General features: G+C 37.1%; 1 protein-coding gene across 5 annotated transcripts in view; it reads right to left on the bottom strand.

Moving 5' to 3' along the window:
- IGF2BP3 (insulin like growth factor 2 mRNA binding protein 3) overlaps positions 1 to 25737 on the bottom strand; it is a 117439-nt gene that overhangs the window by 70160 nt on the left and 21542 nt on the right. For 3 of the 5 annotated variants that reach the window (XM_088797699.1, XM_074340851.2, XM_074340850.2), the window contains exon 3: positions 6238 to 6286. In XM_088797699.1, the coding sequence (XP_088653825.1) occupies positions 6238 to 6286 (49 nt within the window). Of the gene's footprint in view, positions 1 to 6237; positions 6287 to 11981; positions 12061 to 14451; positions 15272 to 25737 lie in introns of those variants that run through there. The other 2 variants (XM_088797700.1, XM_074340852.2) reach the window with 2 other exon arrangements.

The following is a 25737-nucleotide window of genomic DNA, read 5'->3' as shown; positions in this document are numbered from 1 at the left end:
AGGGTGGTGGCCATGGGTATGGGAAAGAACATCAAAGGAAGCATGGGGACAGGGAACCTAAGAACACCTGGTTTCCTGTGGCCAGAGGGCGAAAGGGAGAGGGAGAAGCAAGGATGACCTCAAGGTCAAGCCCACGTGACCTAAGCAATATTAAAACTCAGAGAAAACAAAGCAATGATTTGAGTGGGAAAGAAATTTAGTTTTTGACACCTTAAGTTCAATGGATATTCAAGAGAATGTTTGTTTTCAAGCAGGAAGCAAAAAACCAGTAGAAATAAGTGGAATGTCCAAGAGAGAAAAAAACAGAGTAAATAATAGAAATGTTCACATTTAGGAATGGAGAAGCTCACATCAGGGAAAAACACAGAAGAGCAGCCACAACCAAAACCCACAGACAGCAGAACTGAAGGCATAAACGTTACCAAAAAATGAACAACTAAGGAAAGGCCAATGGATTTGGCCCCAAGAGAAGCACGATCACACTGTGATCTCCACATACCATTTCCCAAGGAACCAGGCTCCTTGGAGAGAGGGGTGATTCTGGTCCTGGGAACAGAAAATGTACAAGAGAAATCTGGGGCTTCTTGTACCCAATATCAAGGACGCCATCAACAACTGAGGTGGCATCAAAAGGACACTGGCATTGTCTTGAAGAAGTTCCACGGGTCTCTTGGGTTAGAATAATTTGAGTATTTGTATGAATGATTTGAATAATTTTGAAACTCAATGTATTTAAACTCATGAGCTCATAATTATACACATAAAAACTCACAGGTTCGAAAAACAACAACTCACTGGTCATCCTTGTAGGACGCCAAGGCACCCATATTTATAAGATAGAAAATAAATGGAAAGAATCAAGCATTTTTCCTGTCTCTCTTATACAAACTTTACCTCAGAGTGATCAAATGACTGATGGGGACAAGTTCCTCTTTACAACTGCATTCCAACTAATAAAGGAAGACTTTGCAGAATTAGAATATTACCATCCTGGCAAGCACACAACAATGAACCTACGCAATGATCAATGGCATTTCACACCACAGAGACAGACTTCTATTATGTACCTCCTGGTGGAAGAATACATAACCACCTGAATACCTTGTCTTGTCCAAACAAAGTGAAGTTGAGTGTAATCCAAGTCCCCCAAGGGTCTGAGGAACGTGTTAAGGGATCACACGTGAATGTAGTTCAGCCAACTAAGAGTGTGGAACATTCTATAGAACAAACCAACTTCAACAAATATGCTACACACACACACACACACACACACACAGCAGAGGTGGGGTGAACCTACTGACTAGATGTCTTAAAAAGATCTTGTGGGGCGGCCGGATGGCTCAGTTGGTTAGAGCGCAAGCTCTCAACAATAAGGTTGCCAGTTCAATTCCCAATTAAAAGTTTCTGTTGTTTAATCCCCCAACTTTGTGTTATTTTCTTACAGCAGCCCTAGCAACCTAATACAGAGGCATTATCTTTTGGAGATACATACTGAAGTATTTACTAAACGAAGTGATATGTCTAGGATTTGCTCCAAAATAGTCTGGGAAAAGGGTGAAGAGGGCAGAGTTATAAACAAAACAAGACGGCCTGATCATACATTGCAAATGGTTGAAACTGACTGTCATTGTATTAGCCTCTCTATTTGTGTTTATGTTTGATATTTTCATAATAAAAGGGCATGGAGACCTTTGGGATGACTGGGTCAGAAGAACTACGGAAGTTCAGGGCAAAAGCCCAGGCATCTCAGTGCAATAGCTTGGTTGACACAGGGAAGTAAGCAGTTCGAAGCAGAAGTAAATGCCTCACACGCCACTCACGTACAGGTGGCAGACAACTCTGGCATCCCCTGCATACCTTCACCAGGTCATCTCTAATGGGGCAAAGTCTGACCCATCCCAGACCAACGATGCATGAAAAACTCTATTGACCATAGTTCTCTAAAAGGAAGAGTTTCCCCACAACTTTCCCCAACAATCTGTCCAAGCCCATTCATCAGTCATAACCACGTTTCCTCCAGACCCAGGGAGGATCCAGTTTTTATTGGATTTACTGTCACACTTTCAGGGGCACATTGAAAGCAAATACGTGATAATTACAAGAAACAGAAACTTACGTTTTGGGGGAATTTTCTGTTTGAGTAACCTGATTAAGAGCAGAAATTCTACCACTATCCAACTGCACGATCCTGGGCAAGTTACTTCACCTCACTCTACCTCAGTTGCTTCATCTGTAAAGTGGGGACATGGGACTGTTGTGAAGATAAAATGGGTTAATCCAGCACCCAACACACAAGCGCTGCGTGTCAGCTATTTGTGGGCCATGGTGAAGAAAGATCACCTATCTGTGTCAATGGTCCCTTCATTGCTTATTACGTTCCTTCCGAATTATTTGATGGAGATCAACTACCTCTAACAACGCTTCATACTCCAATTCACTGATGTCACAGTGATTTTCAAAGAGTCCCACAAAACCTCCCCAGGGGGCTCCCCAGGGGCCAAAGAGGGAACCAGCAGGTAAGGTTCTGTGCCACCTTTAAATAGCTCTGCCTTTGTCTATATTCACACCAGGCTTCTGCCATACCATCTCCTTTGAAGAAAAAAGTCTGAAAGTCACCCTCCCAGAACACTGTTTATCTGCTGCTACTTTATCTCCAACTCCAAGGTGTCTGCTGCAAAAGGCAACCTTCAAATGGGTTATTTCTAATATTCAGTATCAGTGCCTCTGGTGACTTCTTGTTCAGTTCATAGTTAATTCAACGCCACTGTTTCTACAGATGTTGCTTGCTGTTTCATTGAGGTAAAGCACCTCCTGTTGTTAGCTTTACATTGTCAGTTATACTTACATGTTTTGGTCTCACCCAATTTCTCTTTGGCATTAATTCACATATTCATCATGGACCAAAAATCATCTGAGCACAGTGCCAAACAGGAATCAGCACATGGGGAGATGAAGATGAATGACAGTCCCTTCCCTTCAAGACGTCAGCCTCTACCAGGAACTTCACCTAACAGATTCCACAGCTCTTGCCTACATCTCTTCACTTGGAAGTCATCTCACCTCCCCACCAATGTCCAAAACAGTCTTCCAATTCTCAGTACATATTTGTCCAAGGGTGCCTAGGACGGCTCTCTTTGAGCTGTTTCATATTAACTATGCTACTGTTTTGTTTCTGCCCCTGACTAGATCACATGACATCACTTTCTTGCTTACCTCCTTATTTCTTTCTAAATAAAAACTCCTTTGGTGTCCCTTCTGCCAGGGCCTGGTTTAATGGTACTGCTATTTCTGCTCCCTCCTACAGCCAGGGAGGTCTCCTGCAATTGATCTTTTTTACTAGATTCAGAGTACACATGGAAAGAAAATAACAGATTTCATTTAGATGTTACCAGCTTGAAGAAGCTGCTACTAATCTTTGGGAAATTTCTGACCTCTACAATTCACCCTCATTAAGTATTCTTCGAAGCATAACGTGGACCATATAAGTTCTCCATTATAAGTACTTGCCTCAGCTCACAAGAAAATACCCATTTTCTGAGGTTTCCACCTGATTTACTAGAGTGTGTCTTTCATTATGGTCTGAAATGTGGAATAAACTTCTGTTCATCATGAAGGAAGCCAAGGGCTTTCTAATATTCCCTATATCCTAGAAGCCAACTTTCTCCAAACTTGTTACTAGGAGCTGGGTTCAAAACTAACAAGCCAAATGCTAAGTAAAACAGTCTGTTAGGGCAATCCTTTGGCCTTACAAAAGAGTCTTTTAAGATTTCCTATAAGATCCACTTACTTCCAAAACTAGCTTCAAGTGCATCTAGAAGCACCAAAAAGACCTTCAAAAGAAATCGTTCGGGTAACTCTGCTCTGAGAAAAAAACACAAAATTTTATGCTGTAATATCCAACCTGTAGCTTTAGTCTTTCATTTTTAGTATACTGGTTACTTGCTTTCTGTGTCAAGAATGAGAGACCAACTCATGAATGTCAGAAGCCTTGATGCAATCTGAGGGCGCTTTAGTTATAAAGAACATGCCACCACCCCCTTGCTCCCCTATGTTTAGCCCAGGAAAACAACTTCTGCTTCCTTTACTCAATCACATCAGACTATGCACAAGGCAGAAACGGCTCTTACACTGCAGAAACCTCTTCAGAGTAGAATTTGTCCTGTAGAATGTCCCATATTCTGGACTTGGCTAGTTGTTCCTTCGTGGCCTCATTTAAGTTTTGCCTCTATCTTCTGTATTTCTTGTAAACTCAAACTTAGATTGAAAGTGAATCCAGTCAAACTTCTATTTCTTAGACAGTATTTCATCTGTGTCTGTATTTCCTATTGCATCAAATCAGGAGGCACATAATGTCTAACCATTCTACTTTCACTGATTCTAAGAATAATCAAGGGATTCAAAGTCTAATCCCTGCAATATAAAGGGAGTCCAGGCCAGTAAGTGCAAAATTATCACTGCCTAAGATAAGGCTTTGACACGAGACAGCCAGCACACTCAGTGTGTACAAATAAAATTTATACAAAGTGAGTCGTTTCAAAAAGGAAATAACCGACGGTGTTCATTCAAGTCTTCAAGGAAAGGAAACACTGCAATAGCTCATGCTACTCCTGACAAACCCTCAATAAATTTTGTTGAGCAATATTTCAAACAGTCATTTAAAAAAATTTAAAGAGGTTAAAAGCCAAGAGTTTCAAAGTCTAGTTCCAGACTTCTTACAATTTAATGTGTTCTTAGTATGAATCCTATGTACCCATATTTGCCCATCTGAAAATGGAGATAACGTCACCAATTTCACTATACCTCAAAGGACTATGGAGAGGATAAAATAAAATATAAACGTTAGATAAGACAAAGATAGATTTATTCTCATGAAATTTTACCCAGAATGAGAAAGAATGCAATAAACTAAAAACTTGAAAAGCCACCAATACAATAAACTAAATGCTTGAGAAGCCACTGGAATTTAAATTTGAAAAAATATTAGGAATGAATTAAAAGGAAACTTCACTTTCCTGTAGCTGATATGCTACTACTCTAATAATTATTTAATTTGGCTACTACCACTGGACTATTGTATTGAAAGCTACATTACACTAGATATAGTTCCCAAACAGAAAATCATATGTAACATGGCCCAGGGAGATCACACCAATAATCTTGATATCACAACACTTGATTGGGCGACCCACCTCCAAGCTACTAAACTTCCCCCCAAAAAATGTTAATCTGACACAGGAAAATGCATAGAATTTAATATTGTAAGTCACCGTGTCCATCTACAAAACTGTACTTTTCATACATTATATATAATTTGAAAAATATTCAGCATATACCAAAGAACTAACTCCTCTACAAAGATTACACTCGATGATATTGTTCTCAAAATAAATGCTGTGTAAAATATTCTGAGCACAAATGATTTGTTACCAACTGCTGGCACCTTGGAGAAACAGCTCAGAACAACTTCCCTCAGCTCACCACCAAAATAACCTTTTTACCATACTTTGCATTTTGATGAAGATTCTGGGTTAGTGATTCATCTAATATCATTTTAGAAGACAACGTGACACACGCAAAGCTAGTTACTCTTGATTTTTATATTAAAAATACCTAAGAGCTGAGCAGTTTTCCCTGCACCACCTTCTCCCAGGTAGGTTTTAAGAACTTCAGATTCCATCATCTGGAAGAGTCCAGACATTTTCTTTTACCTCTTCAACCACAGGTGTCTCACATTCTCACCACTGACATCATTATTATGCTTTTGGAAATTGCTGACACAGGTTACTCAATTGTGCTAAATAGCCTGTGTTTACACACAGTCACTACAGTGCCACCATCTGAGCAAGAGAAAGCAGAGTAACATTTTAAAATACAGCGTAAGTAGCAGGAATTTTCTTTTCAAAAGTTTGCCAAGGAGGGAACTTCATATTTAAACACAATTAATTGGCAAGCTCATCAGAAAGATCTCAAACAAGATTCTGTTGGGATGGGACTGAATGAGGAAAATTAGCCAGTTCACCCAAGAACCTATTTCAACTTTTTAAAAAAGTATCTTAAAGAGCAATTGTTAAAAGATACAGTGTGCCCTTACAAAGAAAATCCCACAGCAAGACACAGACTGTAAGAGAAAATTTTGGGCTCTAACACAAGATTTGGGGGCAGGAGAAAAACCTTTGGAAAAACTAACAGCATTAGGCTTAGTACTAAAATCTTAACTTTAAATATAGAAATTCTTACCTCCCACTGTAAGTGAGGCGGGATATTTCGAATCTGAAGTTTCCGAATCCTGCAGAAGAATTAAAATGTTTTTTAAAAGAAAAAAAAAACATAAAAGCAAAAGACATTAATAACCAACATGGGTGTTGAGAAACTACTCAATTTTTATATTAACTACAAACCAGTATGAAAAGGCGGCCCAAGAAGAAAAAAAAGAGACAAAGTTAATCACAGGGTACATATTGAGATCATTTGGAGATCCAGCATTATTCCACTGTGATGCCCTTACAAAGATGGTTTATTTTAAAAGCCTTCAAAAGGGCAGCCAGTTAGCTCAGAGCACAATGCTAGTAACAACAGGGTTGCCGGTTCAATCCCCACATGGGCCAGTATGAGCTGCGCCCTCCACAACTAGATTGAAACAACTACTTGACTTAGAGCTAATGGGCCCTGGAAAAACACACTTAAAATAAATAAAAGTTTAAAAAAAAAAGTCATTAAAATTGGCACACATTAATGTTGGAAACGCATTACATCTGGTGACTATATTCTAAACTCAAACGCTCTGGCCTCAAATTAAGCATCGCAGGACACAAACAAAGCTTTAGTACAGATGTTCTTAATCTGAGATTGCAGTCAAGGGGTCCATGGACAGAATTCGGGGAACTTGGATGGGGGGGGGGAGATTTTACATTTATTTTCACTATCCACAAACTGAAATTTAGTACCTCTTTTCAATTATGAATGGTGGCATTAAACTACAGTAGAATTACACTACTTATAATTCGGACATCAACATAAATCAGTTATTTTCATATCACATTAAGTTGTTGTAGACCTTTAAATACCATTTACACTGATTACTGTGAAATTTAGATGTGTTGCTACAACGTGTTACTCATTATGCTAAAAAGCATATATTACTATGATTTTTAACATTTTGTTAACTGGATTTCAAAATAATTGATTTCCTTATAGTTCTATGTATTTTTTATGTATTTAAAAACATCCTAAGAAGTCAAATACATTTCAAGCTGCCAAAGAAGTCCACAGTACAGAAAACATTAAAAATTCCCACCTTAGTTCAAATGCTCATATATACATATACATTATGCATTATATATAATGTCTATTATTATATTATTTATATTATATGTAAATAAATGTATATCCCCTCTTCTTCTACTCCTTCTTCAACACTGTCAGAGGGAGGAAGAAGAGGAAGGAGAGGGAAAGAGGGAGGGAGGGAAGGATGACGGGAGGGAGGGAGGGAGGGAGGGAGGGAGGGAGGGAGGAAGGAAGGAAGGAAGGAAGGAAGGAAGGAAGGAAGGAAGGAAGGAAGGAAGGAAGGAAGGGGAAGAAAGGCTGGCAGGCAGGAAAGAAGGAAGGAGAGGAGGGAGGGAGGGCCATTAATTATATAAGATTGTAGTAGATGCCACACACCAATCACCCTCTTTAGAAGGGAAAGGAATTTATAGACAACTGGCTATTAAAAAACAAAACAAAACCTACCACATTGGGCTTTACATCTCAAGGGAAGTAATTAAACTACTTAACCTCTAAAATTAGAACCACAGTTAGTTTTCCTTTCCAGGTCAAATAATCCACTTATTTTGAAGTACCACAGCAAAACAACAGCTTATACAAGATTGATAGCCCAGTCCTTTTTTTCTCTTCCATTCCCCCAAAGCATGAGAACAAATAAATGCCACAGATACTGCCTATCCTTTTGAGAACTAAAAAATATGTAGATTAACCAAACTCAGGTACACCATCTGTAATCATAAAATGGAGGAAGGAAGAAGCATTTTTACATTATTTTTATGAGACAATAAAACAAAGCACAATCAGCAGAAGCAATACACCAAAGAGATAGTGACAGAAAATGTCAATTTAAGAAAAAAAATTTTCAAACACCAGAATTTGCACATGAAATACTTGTCTGGGATTTGTTTCAAAATAACTCATGTGCTAATAACTGCAGGATGTGTACTATATCTCTGCTTTTTGTATAAGTTTTATATTTTCTATGAAAGCCTTAAAAAATACACCACAGTAGAAAGATGTCTAATACATAGATTTCGAAACTGTTATATATTGCTTTAGCTAGCAGAAGTTACTCACATTGTGTAAATATTTACTCTGGGTAACCAAGGAAGAATTACTACACATATGTAAATACTAATCTGTTTTAATCAAACATCTGACACAGTAAGAGTTAGCAGAATAATGTTAAGAAACTAAGCATTCATCCTCACTGGACTCATTTTTCTGGGTATGAATTAACAAAATTTTCCCCCCAAAGTACACGTATAATTGAACATACAGAGTTCTGGGTCAACTAGCAAGTAATTATTCATATTACAAAAACAAATATCAAATTTTCTATCAAACAAGTGACTTTCATAGTGCAACGATCTTCGTAAGAACCACTCAAATAAAATCCTCTTAAAAGGGGGGGAAAACCCACTTCACAGGACTCCCAAGGAGTTCTTTAAATATCGTGTTTCCTCAAACATAAGACCTAGCCAGATCATCAGCTCTAATGCGCCTTTTGGAGCAAAAATTAACATAAGACCTGGTCTTACATAAGACCGGGTTTTATATAATATAAGACTGGGTATAATATAGTATAGTATAGTATAATATAACATAATACCAGTTCTTATATAAGACCAGGTCTTATATTAATTTTTCCTCCAAAAGACGCATTACAGCTTATGGTCCAGCTAGGTCTTATTTTCGGAGAACACAGTATTAGGTTGGTGCAAAAGGAATTGCGGTTTAAAAGGTTAAAAATAATTGCAAAAACCGCAATTCCTCTTGTACCAACCTAATAGAATACCATCTTTCGTACATCAGAAGTAATCCATTAGCCATGTCTCCCAATGCATTCTGCAAATTCACATCCAATACCCATTTACTTATTGAAAGTTACTCCAGAATAATCATTTCCCTTAAATGGCTGTCCTGTTTCCATTATCTGATTCTCTCAAAAGTTTCATTTTAGACAAACATCGGAATTGTTTTCAGTGTTTTGACATCAAGAATTGTTAAGAAACTATGTAGAAATATATTCAATAACACTAAGAACAGAAGCAATGCAAATTAGGACAACATTGAAATGGGAAAGAAAAATAAAAAGAATTGTTCTTTCCCTCTTACACAGTAACTAATCTTAAACTCTGTCTGCAGTTTCACCTCTGGCTCCTAACCATGCCCGGACTCCACTCTTTTAGTACAAGAGTCAAAAGGATCCATATTAAAAGGGAACAAGCACACACAAGGGGCACATTCGGAGCACCAGGCTCAGGTGACTAGGGAGACTGCACCACTGTTTCCCACAGGACATATACTACATAAGGCCACTCTATTAAGACCAGGAGGCATAGCTGCCCTACCTAATATATAGAAACAAACACAGGGATGCAGCCAACATGCGGAGACAAAGAAACACTTCCCAAATAGAACAGAACAAAGCTCCACAGAAAGAATTAAACAAAATAGACACAATCAACAATCTACCAGAAGCAGAGTTCCAAACACTGGTTACAAGGATGCTCAATGATCTCAAGGAAAACTTCAACAAAGAGATAGGAAACATAAAAACAGAGACAGATAACAAAAAATAACCAGCCAGAAATAAAAAATACAATAACTGAAATAAAGAATACATTAGAGGGAATCAACAGATTAGCTGAAGCAAAGGATTAAATCAGCTATTTAGAATATAAGGTAGCAGACTACACCCAATCAGAACAGCAAAAAGGAAAAAGAATCCAAAAATACGAGAGTTTAAGGGGCCTCTGGGACAACATCAAGCGTGCCAACATTCACATCATAGGGGTACCAGAAGGAGAAGAGAGAAAGCAAGGAATTGAAAACGTATTGGAAGAAATAATGACGGAAAACTTCCCTACTTGACAAAGGAAGATATATAAGCCAGGAAATGCAGAGTCCCAAATAAGATGAACCAAAGAAGGCCCACAAAGACACATCACAATTAAAATGCCAAAGGTTAAAAACAAAGATAGAATCGTAAAAGCAGCAAGAGAAAATCAGTTAGTCACCTACAAGGGAGCTCCCATAAGACTGTCAGCTGATTTCTCAACAGAAAGTTTGCAGGCCAGAAGGGACAGGCAGGAAACATTCAGGAATGGAAAGCAAGGACCTACAACCAAGACTATATTACCCAGCAAAACTATCATTTAGAATTGAAGGACAAATAAAGAGAATCCCAGACTAGAAAAAGTTAAAGGAGTTCCTCACTACCAAACCAGTATTACAAGGAATGTTAGAGGGACTTACTTAAGATTAAACAATAAATAATATGAATAATGAAATGGCAATAACTACATATCTATCAACAATTACTTTAAATGTGAATGACTTAAATGCTCCAATCAAAAGATAGGGTGGCTGAATGGATAAGAAAACAAGATCCTTACAGATGCTGACTACAAGAGACTCACTTCAGATCAAAACACACACAGACTGAAAGTAAAGGGATGGGGAAAAGATATTTCATGAAAATAGAAACAACAAAAAAAAAGCTGTGGTAGCAACAGTTATACCACTGAAAATAGACTGTAAAACAAAGGCTATAACAAGTGACAAAGAAGGACCCAGTAATCCCACTTCTGGTTAATCATCCAAAGAAACCCAAAACACAGCTTCCAAGGGACGTGAGCATCCAAATGTTCATTACAGCATTGTTTACAATGGTCAAGATGTGGAAGCAGCCTGGGTGTCCATTGATAGATGAATGGATAAAAAGTAGGTAGTATGTATATACAATGGAACATTGCTTGGCCAGGGAAAGGAATGGGTTCTTGCCATCTGTAGTGACATGGATGGCCAACGCTGAGTGAAGCATATCAGAAAGTGAAAGACAGATGCAATGTGATTTCACTTATATGTGGAATCTAAAGAATAAACAAACCAGAAACAAACTCATAGATACAGAGAACATTTTGATAGCTGACAGATGGGAGGAGAGTTGGGAATGGTGAAAAAGGGGAAGGGATTAAGAAGTATAAATTAGTTGTTACAAAGTAGTCATGGAGATGTAGGGTATAGCATAAGGAATATAGTTAATATTGTAATAACTATGTATGGTGTCAGATGGGTACTAGATTTACTGAGGGTGATAAATAGGAGGGGGGGTTGAGGACAGGGTGAAAAAGGTGAAGGGATTAAGAAGTACAAATTAGTAGTTACAAAATAGTCACAGGGATATAAAGTATAGGGAATATAGTCAATAATATGGAAATAACTATGTATAGTGCCAGGTGGATACTAGTCAGGGGGATCACTTCTTAAATTATATAAATGTCTAACTACTATGCTGTACACCTGAAATTAATATAACAGTGAATGTCAACTGTAATTTAAAATTTAAAAAAGGGGGGGGGAAGGTGAAGGGGATTAAAAGGTTCAAATTTCCAGGTATAAAACAAATAAGTCATGGGGATATAACATACAGCATAGGGAATATAGTCAATAATATTGTGACAGCATGATGCAGTGTCAGATGGTTGCTGGACTTAACATGGTGATCACTTCTTTAGGTACATACATGTGGAATAACTATGGTGTACACCTGAAACTAATATTGAATGTTAGCTATATTTTAATAAAAATCTTTTAAAAACTAAAAGAGACCAAGCAAAGGCATGAATTCTAATTATCCAGCTCATAAATACAAACCGGTGACCTGGTTGGTAAGTACTAGAGAAAAATCTACCCCACTCAACTGTACTTACCAAGTTGGCTGTACACAATTAAGACACTTCCACCTGCTTCTCTGAGCTGCCATCTCCCATATGAGCTTTTAGCTTGTATCTTACTCTGATTCTACACTTAAGAGTCAAGAAAACAGACATTGGTACTTGTTTCTACTGTATGATTACCAAATCACTGAAGTTCAATTTCACTAACAAAATAAGTTGGTGTTTCACTTCCTCCTGCAACACACTGTAGTGGTGCTAAGAGGACTCACGCTCCATGAGAGCAGAAACTTAGGCTGTCTTATTCACTGTTGCATTCAGAGCCTGGAACAGTGCTTGGCACCTGAGAAGCATTCAATTGATAATTAAATAAATATTTGTTATATAGAGAAGGAAAAACAAGACTCACAGATCTGCCATCCAAAAACTACTAACATTTCCAGTGATTTTCTTACAGCTCATAAGGGGGAGAGAGAACAACTGCCACACTTAAGTTTGAGAACAAAAACCAGAAAAATACTGATTTAATTACTTGTGTTATTTAAGAAACTCTAGCACAATCTGTTTATATGCTAATCATATAGAATTTAAAGGTTTCTCCCCAGAGAGTAAAATGGACTAATCTGTTATAGTTCTCAGGCTAACAGATTTAAAAAAAAAAAAAACTTTAAAAAATGCCTATTGTGGGCCAGCCCGGTGGCTTAGGTGGTTAGAGCTCCATGCTTGTAACTCCGAAGGCTGCCGGTTCGATTCCCACATGGGCCAGTGGGCTCTCAACCACAAGGTTGCCAGTTCAATTCCTCGAGTCCCACAAGGGATGGTGGGCGAGCACCCCCTGCAACTAAGGATTGAAAACGGCAACTGGACTTGGAGCTGAGCTGTGTCCTCCACAATGGGACAAGGACTTGGATCTGAGGGGCTCTGGAGAAACACACTCTTCCCCAATATTCCCCAATAAAATTAAAAAAAAAAAAAGAATTAAAAAAAAATGCCAATTGTGCTTGAAATATTAGTTAACCATGAAAACTCAGTATTAGTTATTCATTCAAAGCAGCTTCAATTACAGGATAAAGAGCCAACAGAGAAGCTCATGTAGATTACGAAGGGCATCTCCAAGATCTTCAGTCATCAATGGAACTGAAGCTGATTTTATAGACATATTCCCCACACTAGGAAAGTAAAATCAACCTCCATGTGGCCGTGCCAGCTTCAATTATCAAGTACGATCAGCTGATCCTGTTCATCTATACTCACACCTGTACCAACGAGTCCCACTTACATGTCCTGTCATGCTGAAGTACATCAGTAAATAGATACGTATAAAAGGACCTTTTTTGTTTAAACCTAACTACAGCACCACTATCGCTCCTCAAAGTGATAAACAAAAATTCCTTGTTATCAGATATCCACTCCGTTTATCTCCAATTGCCTTTTAACTATCTTTTTACAGTTGGTCTGTTCATATCAAGGTCTCAACAAGATGCGCACGGGAGAGTTGATAATCTCTTAGGCCTATTTGACACAAGAGTTTCTCTTCACTGTTTTCATGCCATTTCTTTGGCGATCCAGGTCACAAATCCTGTACAGTCTCTCTTTCTAGATTTGATCCACTGCATCCCCTTTGTCCTGTCTTAGTAATTGTTTACTGTGTTGAACTTGATACACAATAATGTGTAATTTTCTATATTATAAAGCATAAAACATCTATGAAACCAAATAGAAGACAACGAAAGTCACCCATTCTCCTTCCCCACCCCAAATGCCTGTCTCCCAGAATGTAAACTTCACCCCCAATTTGTTGTTTCTCATGCCTTTTATTTATAAGTATTACTATATCTTTAAATGACTCTTCAAATAGACGAAATATTATCATCAGTCCTTAAAAACTTCATACTAAAAATCTAGTCAGTGTTCAAATTGCCAAGATTAAAAAATAATTTTTTTTTTAACAATTGTTTGTTCAATCAGTATCCAAGTAATGACTCGTCTTATAATCTACATGTTTCGTTGTTGTTTTTTCTTGCCATTTACTTGAGGGTAAAAAACCCAAAACCTATCATTTGTCCTGCCTGGATTTTGCTAATTAAACCCCCATGGTAGTGTTTAATATGTTCCCCTGTCCCCTATACAAGTGATTATTAGATCTGAAGACTCAATTTGGTTTTTGTTGTTGTTTCTTTGTTTAGAGAGTCAATAATACATCACAGGGGGTGTTTCGTGACTCAAGAGATCACGAGGAAATACATTCTCTGGATGTCTTCCTATGATGCAATTGCTAATGGCCATTGCCTAAATCCATTCTTCCATTCAAGGCTGAAAACTGATTTTCTCATTTTATCATACCGTCTGTGTTTTGATTAAGCTGGACTTTTTCCATGAAGAACAACTTACCCTTATCAAATATTTGGATACTCTGAAGCAGAGTAAGTACAGTGCAGGCAGATAAATACTTCTTTCCCTTCTGCAGCAGACGGTTGTGTGTCCCTTATCACATCCCCTCACTCACCTCAGATTTCATCCACAGCTGTGGTAGACAGTCCCATGCACCCTGAAGTTGAGCTGCCTCCTTCCACCCCTCAGCATACACCCATCTTTGCCGTTTTATCTCAGGACTTCTCCAAAGTGTCAGAAGAGTACAGGAGCAGCTCAGAAGCACAGGAGAGAGAAAACCCTTAAGACAATCTGTAGCTTATAGGGGAAGGGGTGGGCGACAGTAGATAAATGCCCCAGGCTACCAGCTGGGAGGCATTCCGTACATCTCTCTAAGGCACTATTTCCTTATGGCAAACTCAGTCAAGTCCCCTTCATTAGCTTTTCCTCATTCCCCGTTTCACTCTCCCCATTCCCTCGCTCTGCTTCCTGAAATCATCTCCAAAATAAATCAGCTTCGTGCACATTCCCATCTCAATCTTTTCTTTCAGGAGTTTATTGACATCATTATTTCAAAATTTTCAGTTGGTGCCCTGGCACTGTCCAAAGACGACTAAGTGCTTCTTTTTTTCAGTATCATTATCAACTCATGGATTCATAGGTATTTTGCGTGTATCAATCCATTGCATTAATTCTTCTTGATGCTCAAATTGCCTCATTCATCTTTAGTCCGTCGGTAGGAGCCTCTTCAGGTTGGTTCCTGCATCTTTTGAAATGACTCCAGTAACCTCTGAGAGCTCTTTTGCTTTCTGTCATGACATGATAAATCCAGGTTCAACTTGTATACTTTCTGCCCCCATCTGCAGTCAGCCTTCTCTACATGGAGCACTGGTCCCTTTGAGTCAGAAATGACACCTGGAGACACCGTCTGGTCACGAGGGTGCTCACTGTTATGGGGTTGGTCACTGCTCCCAGACCAGAGCTAGAAAACATACATTTTGTTGGAAAGAGAAATAAACCATGTGTTCATGCTGATTATTGCCAATTCAAATTTCAGATTCCTAAGTTTTTGCCAAAAGTCTTTGATAACTTGCATCTTTTCTTCCACTGTAAAGTCTGACAACAGTATAAATAAGAATATAAACCAGAAAATACTTTATGTATCCCCACCAAAAAAAACTCATGTTGAAGCCCTAACCCCCAGCCTGAGAGTATTAGGAGGTGGGGCCTTTGAGAAGTAATTAGACTTAGATGAGGTCATGAGGGGGGAGCCCCCACAATGGGTTACTCTTTGTAAGAAGAGAAACCAACCGGAACTCTCTCCATTGGTACACACTGAGGAAAGGCCATGGGAGCCCACAGCAAGAAGGCATCTGTCTACAAACCAGGAAGAGGGCCCTGACCAAGAACAAATGAACCTGCCCGTGCTTTATCTTGGAGGTCTCAGCCTCTGTTACTGTAAGAAATAAACGTCTGCTGTTTAAGCCACCCAGGTACATGGCATTTTGTTATAGCAGCCCGATCTGCCTAAGAGAATGTCTATTATCTCATTTAACCCTCACAGTCAGCATTTTCGATAGGAAACAAAAGCAGAAGTTTAACTTGTCCAGGTCTACACTAGTATATACTGCGAACATGTGGCAGGGTCAGAATCCATATCTGGGCATTCTGGCTCCAGAGTCTATCCTCTTAACTACAGTGTATTTAATCTTACTGATCTCACTTATAATCCAACCAATAAAGTAACAGTATCAAATAACTTTAGAAAAATAACATGTTGCATGTTCAACCCAAAAGGTCAAAGACATGCTAATCCTAAACTACATTTTCACTTTATCCCACAGCTTTAAGCTGTACAATCATAATTTACATACCAAGACTCAATACTGACATCAAATGGACATGGTTACACATCAATACCAAGAAAGGAAGGCAACTATGCTGAAAACTCAGCTAACTCAACTGCCTCAAGATATCATGAGAATCATAGGCCCAGGCACGCAGCCACTTGTGAAGCCACCCATTTCATGGTAAGTCCTAATGCAAGACACAGAAATGGATTAGACTCGCAAACTTCTGTCCAAACTACCTGCAAGTCCTGAATGTATATTTTATCTATTTTGCCTAAAATGTTCTGTCTCACTTTTTTCTTTCTACCAATGCTTATATCCAGGGAATCACCACTTCCCACTCGATAGAGAGAGGCTGCAGCTTGGATCATGAATTACTGCTAACTCCAGCTGAAGACGGGAAGAGAAAACCAACTCTGACTTGTAACCCATCCTCTTTGCCTTGTTTTCGTATGCAAAGAACTGGGGTACATGGTCCATATTTGGACCCGTCACTTCCAAAGAGAAAGCCATCCCTGTGGACTCAGAACACAGGATAGCATGGCTTCTCTGATTTGTCACTTAGGGGCCCTCTGTATTGGTTTCTGATCTTTATCCCAGCTGTGCAACAACCAACTCAGTCTATGCCCAAATTAGAATTTGTTCAACCTGGCCAAATTTACTATTGCTTCTAGTTACTGGTAATAATTACAGTATTCAATATTATAATTATATCCTTTCTTTTATACAGTTAAGAATTAGCTCTTTCAAAAGTCAACCTCAATGTTTAAAAAATTTAATACACATTGCTGATAAAAAGCGTTACTTGGCATAGCCTTGCCTCATCACTGACTTGGCAGTTTCTTAGCAAATCCTGCCTACTCTGATTTGGGGATTCTCTTTCTTATGTTATTTCCTTAGGTAAAGTTGTAAGGTGCGCCAAGAGTTAGCCTGAAGTTTGTAAATAGGTAGTACCCGGTTTCCCCGAAAATATGACCTAGCCAGACAATCAGCTCTAAAGCATCTTTTGGAGCAAAAATTAATATAAGACCCGGTATTATATTGTATTACATTATATTATATTATATTTTATATATTATATTATATAAGACCCGGTCTTATATTATAGTAAAATAAGACCAGGTGTTATATTATTTTTTCTCCAAAAGACGCATTAGAGCTGATTGTCAGACTAAGTCTTATTTTCAGGGAAACATGGCAGTAAAACTAGGAGGAACCTAGAGGTCCAGGTAAAAGGGATTAGCTAAGTAAATTACAATACCAGGGGTACCAAAAAATCAGAAGTCTCTGGACGCTGATGGTAACCACTTTGAGCACCTCTTGTAATTGCAGAAGTCAACGTGACTTGTATTCATCTTTTGTTATCAGTATATATTGAGTATGACAATTTTAATAGTTTTCCTTCCTTAAAGGTGTGTATAATTTTTTGGAACACTCTGTATCATATATGCAACAAAATATCATGGAGATAGTATAAATGTGAAAGAGTATTTAATGATGACACATATTCGTTGCATTATTTTTTGGGAAAAGTACATTACAAAACAAAACAGAAAATATGATCATTTAAAAATTTGTGTTTTACCACAATAAATAATGTCCCAAGCAGATAATAAAGTGTGCACAAGCACACAAATAGAAATAAGAAAGCGGTACAGCACCAAAATAACGACCATGATGTACTGATAGAATCATGAGAAGTTTTCCATTTCTTTTTGCCTTTGTGTTTTATAAAATAAACTTTACTAACTGTTAAGGAGGGAAATAAGGTATCATCTCCAACCTGCAGTATAACATAAGATGAAGCATGAGAAACCAGCTGTAGATTCTAAGAGTTCTAACTCGCTCTGTAACATCAGTTCTCTCTCCCCTCAAAATTTTACAGTCTAACAGAAGAAATTAGACATTTTAGGACAGTCTTCAAGAAGTGTCAGTAAAGGGCGCAGCCAGATGGCTCAGTTGGTTATAGCGTGAGCTCTCAACAGCAAGGTTGCCGGTTCAATTCCCACATGGGATGGTGGGCTGCGCCCTCTGCAACTAACGATTGAAAACGGCAACTGGACTTGCTGAGCTGCGCCCTCCACAACTAGATTAAAGGACAACAACTTGGAGCTGATGGGCCCTGGAGAAACACACTACCCCCAATACTCTCCAATAAAATTTATTTAAAAAAAAAAAAAGAAAAAAGAAGCAGTGTCAGTAAAAATAGGAAGGAGGGAGCAACGTTGAGATTTAGGAGTAAATCAGGTAGGCCTCAGGTTAAGAATCCCTGTGAAAGACTGTGAGAATCCCTGTGAGAATCCTATCTATTGGGTTGACAGTCAGGTGGTCACGCACACTGTAAAAAAAAGCATATTTGCTGCAATGATGCCGGATCCTAGTGAATTGAATAGTGCATGGAGGAAAAGACAAAGTATGCTGTCCCCTCACTGTACAGAGATGGCATTCCAAGTGTGGTCCAAGAACCATCTACATTAGATCACCGGAAGGGCTTACTTAACATGAAGATTCCAGAGCCCCAGTGCAGACCGTTAAGTCTTCATGCTGAGACTTAATCTGACAATATGCATTTACCCAGAACAGTTACTACCAGTATCTCAACCAACCACAGAAACACATGCAACTGAATATCAGAGAGAGTTCTATTTAAATACACGTCTCATTGCCTGTATAACTCAAAAGTGTAGCTCTTTCAAAAGTATAACATTAACACAATATAGCAAATTACACATATCTTCCTTGAAAATTAGGGTGGTCACAAGGGAATAAAGTACTTGGATATGAAACCTCTAGTTTGTTTCAGTCACATTGAAAATTAATCATTCCCCTATTTTTCCACAGTTAAAACTAGTTTTATAAATACTATTTTTTTCCAGCAAGATTCATCATATTTTGAAGTGATTTTAAAAGCTGAAATCTTAAAACTACTTTGTCTAATAACCACTAGCCACATGAGGCTACCGAGTACTTGAAATGCGGCTGGTCTAGTCCAAACCAAACTGTTCCATGAGTGTAAAATATATAACAGATTTTGAAAACTTAGTACCAAAAATAAAGAATATGAAATGTCTCAACAGTTTTCAATACTGATCACATGTTAAAAGATTAAAATTTTAGCTATACTGGGTTATATAAAATATTAAAAAATAACTTCACCTGTTACTTCTTACATCTTACTGTGGCTACTAGAAAAGTGAAAATTTTACATATACATAAAATTTCACATTTTCCAATGGGACAGAGCTGATCTAATCCTCAAAGGCAAAACTAACTGATAAAATTTTATTTCTGTTTGTCAAGGAAACGTCAGGAACAATCAAGAAACAAAGTTCCACCATCACTAAGTGAGCTGTACCTGCCAGAAGAGGTGTCTTAGGACAACGTTTAAAAGCGCTGCATTTTGAATCTAGGGCATCTCTACATTAACACTTATTTCATATTACTGCCAACTGGATGTCCTTCTCCAAGGCCATCCTTGGGTTTGTTTTTTAAGTGGGAAAGCTACAGTTGATCATCAAATTCTCACCGACTTCAGAAATTATAATAACCTATAATAACCCCACTACCAGAGTCTGAAGAATGAAGAGAGTTTAGGTGCCTTTTTCTTTTTTCCTTTTTTTTTTTTTTAAAGGAGGGCACAGCTCACAGTGGCCCATGAGGGGATCGAGCAGGCAACCTTGGTGTGATTAGACCACGCTCTAACCAACTGAGCTAACCAGCCACCCCGGATGCCTTCTTATTTCCAGGAGGTCGTTCCAGAATCTATGTAGTTTACATTTCAAATTTTAGTATGTTTTGTATAATCAAGCAAATAAAATAAGCAAACAATGGTTATTGCTCACAAGAAAATCAGTATGAAAATTCTCAGTCTCATGCAATTGAAGAATTCTTACACAGCAAGAAAACAAAGAAGGCAGACAAATATCTCTGTCTGACTTTCCTTGTCCAAGGCTACTCAACCCTTGCTGTGCCTCTGACAGAACCTTATTAGACTCTGCAGATAACCCTTCTCCCAGCACCATGCATACTATAAATGCAATGCTACCTTACCAGTGCCTGCTAGCAGCCATTTGTTCCTGTTTAATAAGCTAGTTTACCTTCTAGTGCAGTTAAACACACACACACACACACACACACACACACACACGTGTGTGTTTACACTACTTAAGGAAGAATAGGTTAAAGAAACTGTTTTTACTTAAATGCCACATGCTTCCTCAACCCTATCAATTTTTCCCCAAACTTGAATTTACATTGATAAACTACTTAAATCTGTGTTATTCCTTTAAACAAAACCTTGGCCAAGACATTCAATATTTCACATGCCTTGCCTATGACATGTTTGCCAATTAAAAAAAATAAATAAAACCTGAAAACGATCAAATCTCTAGACCTATGGTGTCCTCTGGGGACAGAGAGTATATAGTTCATGTTGAAAGAAACCACACCAGCAAAATCCAGACCCTGGGAAACTCTCCAGCACAAATATCTACCATGTGTCCCCAAAAATAAGACCTAACCAGAAAATAAGCCCTGGCATGATTTTTCAGGATGACATTCCCTGACAATAAACCCTAATGTGTCTTTTGGAGCAAAAATTAATATAAGACCCGGTCTTATTTTCAGCAAGACACGGTAACTTTTTTTCAACAAACAAATTTCAAAGAAAAAAGATGAGGAACCTAGACATTTAAAAAAACAACAACATCTAAGACCTATCAATCACAATCTATGAAACTTATTTGAATCCTAATGGGGGAAAAATTAGACAACTGGGAAAAACTGGAGTATTTGACATCAATGAATTAGTGCCAATGTTTTTTATATGTAATAATGGCACTGGCTATGCTTTATAAAACTCTTTATCTGTTAGAGATACATTCTAAAGAATTAGGGATGCAATATGCTTGCTGTCTTGAATTTGCTCCAAAAATCATGGGGAGAGGTATGGCCTTGGGGCAGAGAGATCCAATAAGGCTCGTCACCAGTTAGTTATTCTTGACGCTAGGTGAGGAGTATAACAGTATTATTCTATTGTCTCTACTGTAGTACTTTTGAAATGTCCTCATTTTTTCCCAACTCCCTTAAATCAAGAAGTCACCATCTTCACAAATGATAAATTCCATTAAAATCAAACTCTGGGCCTGTTAGTACTTCATACCACGAGGAAGGAAGTTTTAGAAGAAAACTATGATTTAAGTTTACATGACTGTCTGGTAACAAAGAAGCTGTAAGTACTTTTCACTCATATAACTTTCAATCACATTAGCATTTCCCATACTGCAGAAACACTAAACGGTCCTAAGATTGTTGCATTAGACAATAGTCTCCTTCTCTTGCCTGGGAAGGACAGCACAGTCGGCCCTCTGTATCTGCAGGATTCCACATCCATGGATTCAACCAACCACAATCAAAAATATTCTGGGGAAAAAAGTTACATTGTTGCTGATGTGTACTATATCGTTAGGTCTACAATGGTTGCATCTGTACTGAACATGTACAGACTTTTTTCTTGTCATTATTCCTTAAACAATATAGCATAACAACTATTTACATAGCATTTACATTGTACTAGGTATAAGCAATTAGAGATTAAAGTATATGGGAGGATGTGGGGGACGGTATATGCAACTACCACACCATTTTATGTAACGGACTGGAGTACTCTTGGATTTTGGTATCAGTTGGGGAGCGAGGGTCTCCTGAAACCAATCCTCCATGGATACCAAGGGATGACTGTACACTTAGATTCGTTTTGTTGCCATAACTATAGTGTAACTTCAAATTTAGGTTATTTACAAAAATTTTGTTTTATAACTTAATGTATATTAATAAAATTGTATTGTTAATTTAAAAGAAATATTTTGTTAATATTAGGAAATTCTACATAATTCTTATTTGTGCCAATTCTGATACAAATAAGAGATACTGCAGATGAAAAGTTCCATCATCTAGCTAGGAAGACTGAAAACAGCAACATTCAGGAGAAAGTTGATCATTTCCAGATTATTTCTGCCACAACTACAATATACCAATAAATTTTAAATTGTCAACAATATTGAGAATGAAAATAACAACACATGCCATTTATTCCAGAATTCCTAATGGATAAAAGGCTGTGCCAGGCACTAGAAATTTTTCATTGTATTCTGACACCAACAGAACTAAGTAGGCATTAATACTCCCACTTTACAGATTAAGGAAAACAGCCTCAAGCTACTATTTTAACCAAGGTCAAAAAGCAGGCAAAGAAAAAGTCAAACTCAAATTCCTACCTCCATGCTATTTCTACCTTAACTTTAGGTGTCTTCTATTTGGCTTCTGTCTAACAAAAAACCACTTACACAGATGTTCCAAAAAACTGTCCAATATAATCAGAACAACATAAATCCCAATTTCCTGGAGAAAACACTAACTTTTTAAATTTACATCCATATTTTATAAAGGGGGCCCCAGGAGTTCACATCAACACAGAGTACATCATTGCAAGGTAATCAAACATCCAACCTCACCCAGCAGCTAATATGACACATGAATAAGACAAATAGCTACTCTGACAATAGAAAATCCAATGCATATGATATCTCAAGAAGTTCCCTTCTACTGGGAAGTCCTATCAAGAACCCCATATGATTATAATTGTTATTACACAGATAAAATGATCTTAAAATTATAAAGCATTCATCTTTTCGTTAAACAAACTTTATAATAATCTAGCTCTGTTGTGTTTTCTTTACTTCACAACTTCAGTAACGATATTTTACATTTCCAAATTATATTCACACTTCCAATTACATTTTAAAACATACGAGAAATTTCCATGAGCAATAATGGTAAAATCTACTAAATAAATGTAAAAGACCTAGATGCTAGAAAATTCAATGGCTGTACTTTTCATTCTATTTAAGAAAATGTTACATATGCATCAATTTAAAAAGTGACATGTTAAAATTGTGCCTATTATGATAATTTAGAATGTAATATCATGCTTATAATCACTGTGATTATATGCAAAAAAACACTATCTATGACTAACTTACGGAGGACATAAGTCCCTCAAAGGAAGAAACTCTTGGTCTGCTTTACGATGTTGATGTAATTGGCCAAAAAGTTTAACATAAGCCAAAAGGAGAGGGGGGCACTGAGCACCAAAGGTATAAAAGGCTCTCACCTTTGCACAGTGCTCACCTTCAAAAGTACCCAGAGCACATCTATCTGCCCTCAGGCTTTCTCTATAACAAAGACACCGAGAGTTTAAAATGGCCTTTTCTCCCCCTTTTCCCCCACACCCCTAACTACTCCTAAGTGCTCTAACCCTTTTGAAAGCTTTACTATTAGGAAAACCATCACAAACTAAGCCTGTCATTAACAATCTGTACAGGGCATTAAATTTTAGTGGGCTGGGCTTTAGACTTTAACACCTTGTAAAAATGTTGAAATAAAAGCTTATGCATTTTCAAAACACTTAAGAACGTATTAAACGCTGGCCAAGCACTTAATTAATTGCCTAAAGACTGACGTGTAGAAACAAGTGCAAAACGTAAATTATCAGGACAGACCGTCCACCAGGGGGCAGCACACGAGGACTCTGACACACCCCCTAACCACCAGCCATCTGTTCACCCGGTCTTTAAAAAACAAAAAACAAAAAACCCCACAGGTTTCAGAAGGACTGCGGAAGGACCTAGGTCAAAATTTTAACTTTTTTTTTTTTTTCTAAGAGATCCTACAGCAAACATATACACTTGCATGTAGCATATTCTACTGAGGATTTAAACTAAAACACATCTTAAATTTAAGAGCAAAATATCAGTTACAAATATTTGGGATTCTAAATCCCTTCTTATAGATTTATCTGTTAGACATCAATTAGTTATTTACTCCTATGTTTCGAATGTTGGTATTCTGAGACCTGGGAAGGCTTTAATTATATACAGTGGGTAACTGAAAAACTAGTTGCCGAATTCTATCTTCACTCTGATACAAGCAGAAAAAGCAATAGGAAGAATACTGCATATGTAACTTAGTCTGTCTTTTCAAGAGCCTGTAAATTCAGAGTAATGACAGTTTTGAAACCAAGCAAATAGTAACAAAACAACCAACCAGAACCAGACCTGATTTACTTAAAACAACACACACATCTTAATATTCTGGAGGGGAAAAAAGAGAAACTTTCAGACTCTTAACCGCTCCCACCTCTTCCAAAAACTGCAGATTACCAAATCAAAGAGTCTGAAAGACTCAGTTGAGCTCTGCATTTAAAGTTACTGCCAATTCTGACAATGGCTAAAAATATGTTAATGTACATATCATTCATATAAATTTGCTTTCTTATTTGAATCAAATTACTATAAAATGTTTTTCTCTATCGTAATTGTAAGATAATGCTTTTCTGTATCCCTAGCACATGGATGGACTGGTTGTCATAGGTAGGACTCAACAGATAAGTTGAAAAAAAAAAAAATTGCAAATAAGCCACAGAAGTCAAACTGCAAATATCAATAGCTTTAAAATACAATGTCTTGAAGCAGATTTATTATCAGCTGGCTCTGAATTAACGTTATCATGTAAATTTTTAAGTTTTGTTCAAAATTAGTAATATAGAACTATACTTTCAAAAATCTTAATTCTTGATATTTCGGTGTTTTGTGTTTTTTTCATTATTGGAAGAAATAATACATATACGTAATTAGACTTTTCTGAGACCAATCTCCAGATTTTAAAAAGTTTTAGTGTTTCAAATTTAATCAACAAGTTTAAGTATTTGTTTTAGATACTTTGTTTTGCTGTTATTTTATTAAAATATCCTTCCAGTCCTTTAATAAATTTAGAGATTTAGGGTAGCAATATTTAAACCAAATTAAAAAATTACAATAAAACTTAACTAACTAGAATTTTATGCTTGACCAAGACATTTGGAAGGTTAGTGAAATTTTAACATTTAAAAATTAATTACACTATCATAAAATTTAGAACTTGTTCTGAAAAAATTAAAGACATACACAAATCTAACATGACCAAAACTAAAATATCTCAGCTTTACATATTTAGACACTATAGTGATATTTTTAAAACATAAACTTGTTTAAAGTTCAAGACACATAACTAGCCTTAGAATATGCAGTATTGAATTACTAATGTCATTACTAACGTAATTACTAATGTAATTAGTAATGTAATCCATTAAGAGATACTTAACATTTAATTATAGTTTATTTAAGAGCTATTAAACAAGTCTATAAATTTAGTGTCAGCCAGTTTGATGTGCACTAAACGTTTTAGACTTCCACCTGGAATTAAAAAACACCAGTATTTCACTTGTTAAAAATTCATTAATATATACATCAATTTAAAATATTTATATTAACAGTTTAAAAATAAACATAAGTCCCCTCTTTAAAATCTTGAATTATTTCCTTTAAGTTTACAAATCAAATTTCTGTATTTGCAGAATATTTTAATAAGATTTTCTGTAAAAATTCTAATTTTAAAGATAAACAGCATTACAAATTGTCACTTACAAAAATAGTCATGGGAATGTAAAGTACTGCATAGGGAATATAGTCAATAAT

Source organism: Rhinolophus sinicus, chromosome 4 (genome assembly GCF_057876585.1).
Source record: "Rhinolophus sinicus isolate RSI-liver-muscle chromosome 4, RSI-T2T, whole genome shotgun sequence".
Lineage (NCBI taxonomy): Eukaryota > Metazoa > Chordata > Mammalia > Chiroptera > Rhinolophidae > Rhinolophus > Rhinolophus sinicus.
This window is presented reverse-complemented; position numbering and strand designations above follow the sequence as displayed.